The 6,964-nt window shown below is 36.6% G+C and overlaps 1 protein-coding gene across 1 annotated transcript; it reads right to left on the bottom strand.

Moving 5' to 3' along the window:
• Nucleotides 1-343: 343 nt before the first annotated feature.
• Nucleotides 344-4,329, bottom strand: CUNH5orf15 (chromosome unknown C5orf15 homolog). The gene is made up of 2 exons (XM_009285929.1): nt 3,732-4,329; nt 344-1,934 (listed from the first exon to the last, which is right to left on the bottom strand). The coding sequence occupies exons 1-2, from the start codon at nt 4,323-4,325 to the stop codon at nt 1,803-1,805; spliced, it is 726 nt and encodes a 241-aa protein (XP_009284204.1). The 5' UTR covers nt 4,326-4,329; the 3' UTR covers nt 344-1,802.
• Between the last annotated feature and the right edge of the window lie 2,635 nt (nt 4,330-6,964).

The following is a 6,964-nucleotide window of genomic DNA, read 5'->3' as shown; positions in this document are numbered from 1 at the left end:
CAAAGTAACCTTTCCCTTTGGATCTTGTGTTATGCTTTAATGTGGGTACGTTCAGGTAAGAGCGTCAAGTATCTTCCACAGTAACTACTAATTGTACAACTTAAGTAAAAAATTACTTGTTAAAGAACTTATTAATTCCTACAGCTTAAAAGATTTCATTTAAGCCTTGCTATCTACCCTACATACCATTTAACAGATCCATAAAACAAAACTCCGTACACCCCCTACACAGAATGAATTGAAGCAGTAACAGAAAAGATGGGTTTGAAGCGGTTGTCCAACCCCAAGCACAAGCAAGCTCTTTATCGTAAGGTACTGTATAAAAGCAGTGAAACAGTTAAGATAAAAAACACAAGCTTATTATTGTCATTTATTTTAAAATGCTTATTCAAAATACTAAGTGATACAAGTCCAAATACGATAAAAATTACTGCAAGAAAAGAGTTTGGGGATATTTTGTTTGTGCTTTACTTCTTGTGGTTATGAAAAGAATGCATTTAACAGTAGGATTTAGAACTTTTAGCACTTCATTCGTACGACAGTATCATGCCTTCAGACTCCGGATGCCAACAGCTGTGAAGTTGATTTTTTCAAAGTGTTACAAAGCTACTTGAATACCAAGTCATTAATTATGAGGTTCTGATCCACCGTTATTTACATATTTATCAGTTTGAAAACTAAATCACAAACAATGTACAGAAAACTAAGATTTTATATTTTACAACTCATGAAAACATAAATAATGAAAGTACAAAAGACAAGGTAAAAAAAAAAAAACTAGTGTACCAGTAACTTGATTTACACTAATGCGTAAATGTTTGTCAAAAATTAGAGCGCGCTGTCCACAGACTGGCAGCCCCACACACCATTACTTTCATCTGCCTGTTACCTGGGTCAGAATAACAGCAAAATGAATTATTCTTACATTCTCGGGCCTCTCCCATTTCTAATATAGCAGACCACATAACTGTTTCCCAACTGTCTTCAAATTCAACAGAAAGCCTCTATGTACTGAAAGCCTGTCAACTATCTATATTTCAGTAAGATTATTCAACAAGGCTTATTTTCCATTCATTAATTACAAAGGTAATGAAAGAGTCATAAATACCATTAGAGAAAAAAATGGGACAGTCAAGAAGCTGCATACCTTCACAAAGATCTTGAACATTTTAAAGAAATATATGGTATATAACTTCTGAAATAAAATGGTTTCTACATAATTATTTTTAAGTTATTTACTGCATGAACACATACAGAAATTATGAAATTGCCATGCTAGCTATTCTGCCTAATAGGATCAAGTTATGCAACAAGAAAACAGAACAAAAAAAAAACCAAGATGAAAGATTTGCAGCATCAGAATTTAAGCATAGAAAAAAGTAATTATATTTTAAGTTTGCAATATAGTGGGATTTATGAGCCATATAAGTGATTAGCAGAGAGATCATTAATTTGATTTAGTGATGCCAAAGTCATTAATTTATTAGACCTAAAATATTTTATGCTTATTTTTTGTATTACCACTATTAAGACTGCTCCAGACAGAAGGGATGATGCTTAATGAATGGAAAGAGCACTAATTATTAAACTCTGTATCTTTATGGTTGATATAAAACCTGACCAAAGTAGCAAACAGATCTATCATGCCCTTGATCTTGCATGAGATTTAATCTTAAAAACATCCAGGTCAAAGAGAGTACATCTCATTTCAGTACAAGCAGCATATTTAGAATACCTGAATATCATTACATGACTAGGCAGGCAAAGAGTGATAAGTTCAGCAAACTCAAATCACAGTGCTTTCAAAATACGTAGTCATTAGTTATTTTCAGGGAAGGCATTGCTTCATTAACATTTTGATCTAAACGATGATATTCTACTGTCCTAGAGCATAGGCCATCCCTCCATCTTCGGCTCTGGACCAGTAAGAAGATCTGAAAGAAAAAGCAGCCAACTTACATGTGCGTATGGAGAAACATTTTGGGTTTGACAGACAGCTTAACAGTTCTATTGATATCACAGTTCTACCCCTTGATCCTGGCAATGGCATTACTGTCGCTATAAAACACGGCACTACTAGTCAGCCATTTCCATACTGTCCTTGCCATCAAGTCACTTACTGGCAACCTCAGTTGTGGTTTGGCAAAAACACGGCATTCAACCCGTAACTCTTTCAGTAAAGGTATGTGTGTAGCTTCAGAAGTACTGCATATACAGGCTATTAAACTACCCCCAGATGGTGACATTTGTTAGTTTATTCTTCTTACCTATTCTGGCATTTCACCCTTGTTAAAAATAATTGCATTACTGGTGCTGAAACAAAGGCAACAGAAGCAGCGATGGTGTAATTTGATAAACTGTTTCTGCATTACAGCTCAGTGCCCCCTTCAGCAGTATCAGCAGAGCAGTTAAAGAGGCTATATGATAAATCAAAGCACTCAAGTGATCAGATTTTCAAATGTCTATTATCTTCACCCTGTTTAGCCTTGTTTCTTACCGACATCATCTAAGAATCCACTTTACTAGACAGGGCAGCTATACTGGCAAAAGGGGAAATGTAAGTGGGCACAGGAAAAGAAAAAGGAGAACAAACCAATTTGACTGTTGTCTCACAGACAACAGTACCAGCAGCATATTTAGAATACATGCCACTATCTATGTAATTAAAGTACTAGTGTATTTTTGTTCCCAAAATTATTTCTAGGTGCTAAAAATATATCAACAATCTATCTGATATCAACAGATAGCTTTTCAATTACCCAAATGGTACTACAAGCGTTATCTCACTTATGTAGCAAAGACAAGGCATTTTTTATCACTTATTTGAACTTCCCTCAAAGTTAAATTTTCAAATGTAACACAGTCTTCAACATTTTCCCCTATAAAGACAGCAATGCACATTCCCAATATGCCATTGCACTGTAAAGCAGAAGGGTTTGGCATTTTTTAGCTGTGGTCTTTTCAGAGTCCCCCAAATCCTTGACCAAATCAGTGTTCTCTACAAAGATAAACACTAAATTTTCCTCATCTCTAAGAACTAACCTATGATTTAATTGCAGATTTGTGCATGCATCTGTACTGGGTCTGGCTGAGCTGGAGTTAATTTTCTATGCTAGTGATGTATTTTGAAATAATGCTAATCAGGCTACTTTCAAAATACAGAGAATTAGTTGGTACTGAAGAAACAGTTACCTGAAAACACTAACTTTGGGCTTCTCTAAATCTGGAAAGAGTGTTAAACATTTCCTAGAAGTTTGCAGTTAAGCCCTCAGAAGATCTATGATATAAAGACCACCTTAAAGTGAACACTTATTGCAAGGATTATCACAGTTATAACAAGAACATTCCCACGCCATCTGGGATTAAACCTTCCTTAATTTGCTGTTTATAATCCTGTGCAGAAACAAAATTAATCACCTTCACTCGACTTGGTTCAGGTCTCATTTATAGAACTCATGTTGTACACTGCCAGTGCCCATTACCAAACTGATGGATTACTGATGTCAGCAATTAATTGATTTTCTAATCTAAAATGTTTGATTCAAGTTCATTTTCATTGTGCAGATAAAAAGGACAGTGATGATCTGCATAGTGGTATCACAACAAGACTAAGTGGTCAGAGATTTCATTCTCCAAAAAGCTAAGTTCCTCTTATTAAAAAGCGTACAAGGCAATGCAACTTCATTTTAAATACTAAAGCTGTCTCTCTCAACCTTTCGCAGCATACCTACCTTCCTCTTATTGTGATAGGTGACATAAACAACAGCTACTAAGAAGGCAACTACAACCAGATGAAAAAAGAAATGGCTGTCTTCTTCTTCCAACCCTGTGACAGAAACATCTTTTATCTTCTCATCGAGGGTCTTGATCTCCTCATTGTAATTACTAATGGTGTCAGAGTCGTCATCTTCTGGCATCTCTAGGTCTGGGTTGTATCTGGAATTCGATGTCATTTCGTAACGACCATAGTCATCTCCTCCATCTGACTCCATAGTTTCTTTTATGATGGATGGTGAACTATTTAGTGTGTCTTTCAAATCTGTTAGAAGATCTTCTTCCTCAATTTTAGTATCTTCAGAAGCATCAACATCCATTTGAGATACAGGACTAGCAGTCACCGCACGAGAGAGAACATATGGCGGAGAATCACCTTTTGCTGCAGATGGTTTTACTGCGGTCACTGAATTGATTTTAGCCGTTGTTGGGAACGCCTGTTTTTTTGTTGGGGTTATACTCTGCAAGCTGTCTGTCAAATTCTGGGATCTGTTTAGTCTTTCATTCTCACTTTTAGAAGAAATATTTTTTGGAAGCATCTCCGCTGTCATAGAATCTGAGAAAAGGATGAGAAACAGTTAATATTAAGCACAAGGCACTAACTTCTCTTGTGATACTTCAGCTATAAATGAAAATTATTGCAAGGCATTTACTTTAGAGACAAGAAATCGTATGATGAACAGGGCATATTTCACACTGCAAACTTTTTAGAATTCATATGCAGAAATACACGCTCCTGTACTTTGGCAACTTCAAAAGAATTCAAAAGTCTTGAGTGGGACAGGAATTAAAGCTTGGAAGTACGTGCTTTCTACATTAGTATGCCAAAGTGTCCCTGAAAAATTTAGCATGAGTATTTTCCAGACTTAGAACTTCAGAGACATGTCCTCTCTCCCTCTGTGGATTTATGATGTCTTGCAGAATCATACGTGATTAGTGTTTTCTCCATCATCAAACTCTTTCTTCCACAGAATTTGCTGAGGTCTACAGAGGAAGAAGTTCTCAGTAAAGCTTTTCCTGCCGTTAAAAAGTTTTTCATCTTTCACCATTGCATATTTTGCCAGCAAAAAATGAGAACATGCTGCGATGTCTCCTTCAGTCAGGACACAAGGTCTAGTATCTCTTCCCAGGCACTTATTTTTATTGAATTTGTAGACACAGAAAAAGATTTCCAACCTTATGTTAACTCGAATGAAACTACTGAACCACAGCACAAAAAACAAAGCTGAAGAAAAGACAATCTGACTGCATGCGCTCCTGTAGGAAAGCCTTTTGTTGGCAGCAAACTATTATAATGAAGAAAGTCAGCAACAGTGCTATGTAACCGTGTACCCTTAGGCAAATTCATAATCTCTCCAATGCTAGGATGGCTTTGCAGAACTACGTAAAAACACAAGGTGAACATTAAAACAACATGCAAGGCCCATCGCCCTCTTCTCTATCCAAAGGAAGGTAAAAAAAGATGCAGAGGGAGTTTATAAATAGCCAATGGTTTTTTAATCCTAGAAAAATAGCAAACTATTCATGTTTACAGCACGTCACTTCCAGATTCAAATCAGGAGGCACTTTAAAAATTAAGAACACATTTTAGACTTTCAGTACACATCATAATTTAAATAGCGGAACCATGCTTGCCTTGTATTTTGGCATGCCAAACTACTTTTTAATTTTTTATTTTAAAAAAGTAACAATACTTCCATTAAGCGCTCCCAAGGAGCTCCCTGGTTCACTGGAAAGTTACAGATTCTAGAAACGAAGCATTCAACCAACCGCTTGTGTCAAATTACTCATAAGTAAAATATTATACAGGGGACACTGAATCATGTTATTCATGAAACATGTATATTTACAGAGGATCAGTTACAACAGACTTCTTGTTTACATGGTACACTTTTCCAGTATGAATTACTCTTTAAACAACTGTAAAACAGGGAAGACTCAACTAAACCCATATGAACTAGACATTACGGTGCCTCTCTGCTAAAGTTCGAAGTCAACTACTTTGCATTTAACACACCTATTGTTGTTGAAGAAACGACTAGTCTGAATTATCATATCAACATTAACTTGTTCAGTTCTTGTACAGGACAAGTTTAGGGAATTCTTAACTCCCCTCAGGAGTCAAGCCAGCTAACTGCATACGTGGAGATAAATATGAGGTAATGCAGCTGCAAGAGAGTTTCATATTTACAGCTAGTTGGCATGTTATGAGTGAGGTAGGTAGACCTTACTGCTACCCTCACCAAATAGACAAAAAGTGTTAGAGAGTAACAGCTAAATTGTTTGAAATACAAACAAGCATATTTTTCCTATAGAACTACTGCATGTATCCTTACACTTCAAATTGTTCTTAAACTCATTTTAACACCAAAGGTTTAGAAGGATATATGCTTAAATGCAAGAGACTCCCACCAGCTAACGCTGCAGCTTCAGAGTGAGAAAGAATAATTTCCTATTATTCCTAAAAGAAGTTATTTTTTGTTTTAATAGGAGTAGCAAGTTTAGCAACTACACCACAATTGATTTATGGTATCTATCCAAAACTATTTGGCATTATAAATGGTGGTTGCACTGTTTACAGTTACACAACACTGTCAGATGACGTTAGACATAGTGCCTGGACTCCAGAGATGCCTCAGCTTCAGAAATATATATTAATGTTCAATCACGGTGACAGAACTAGCAACACAGTCCTCTTAGTAAACACTGTACATAAAAACATCTGACAGGGTCAAAATTCACTTCCAGGAAAACTTACTTTTTAGAAAGCAAGTTGTTCCATGATTTTTGAAGTTAAAAACTCTTGGTTTCCTACAGGTTTCTGTCCCACCTCCTGAACCTCTTCCTTCATTACTGCCTACCCATTAGACCAGGTGAGGGGCAACACAAATAGAGCTGGTTCGGATATACTGACTGACAAGCAAGAAAGGAACTGCCAGCTCAAAACAGCTCCCTTCATCTCCTTCAATAATTCCCTTTCTCTTCACTGCCCAACCAATACTTCATCTAAAACAAACAGAAACTCACTGCACTTGAAATATGTGTTTCTTATCAGCATTTGATTACAGTTGGAGGTAGAAGGGAAGTGCAAAAAAGAAAATGGACTTCACTAGGAGTCAACTTGCAGAATAACACAAGCTTATTTTCGGGGGGGGGGGGGGGGCGGGCAAAAAGGGGGGCACACTACAAG

This window comes from Aptenodytes forsteri, unplaced genomic scaffold (genome assembly GCF_000699145.1).
Source record: "Aptenodytes forsteri isolate BGI_AS27 unplaced genomic scaffold, ASM69914v1 Scaffold54, whole genome shotgun sequence".
Lineage (NCBI taxonomy): Eukaryota > Metazoa > Chordata > Aves > Sphenisciformes > Spheniscidae > Aptenodytes > Aptenodytes forsteri.
Note: the sequence above shows the minus strand (reverse complement) of the source record. Positions and strands in the feature narration are given on the sequence as shown.

What these genes read in the sequence shown, in the direction of transcription:
- CUNH5orf15 (XM_009285929.1), bottom strand. Translation starts at nt 4,325, where the DNA reads ATGACAGCGGAGATGCTTCCAAAAAATATTTCTTCTAAAAGTGAGAAT. An exon ending in CCTATCACAATAAGAGGAAG is followed by an intron (nt 1,935 to 3,731) that starts GTAGGTATGCTG and finishes TTTTTCTTTCAG; the next exon opens with ATCTTCTTACTGGTCCAGAG.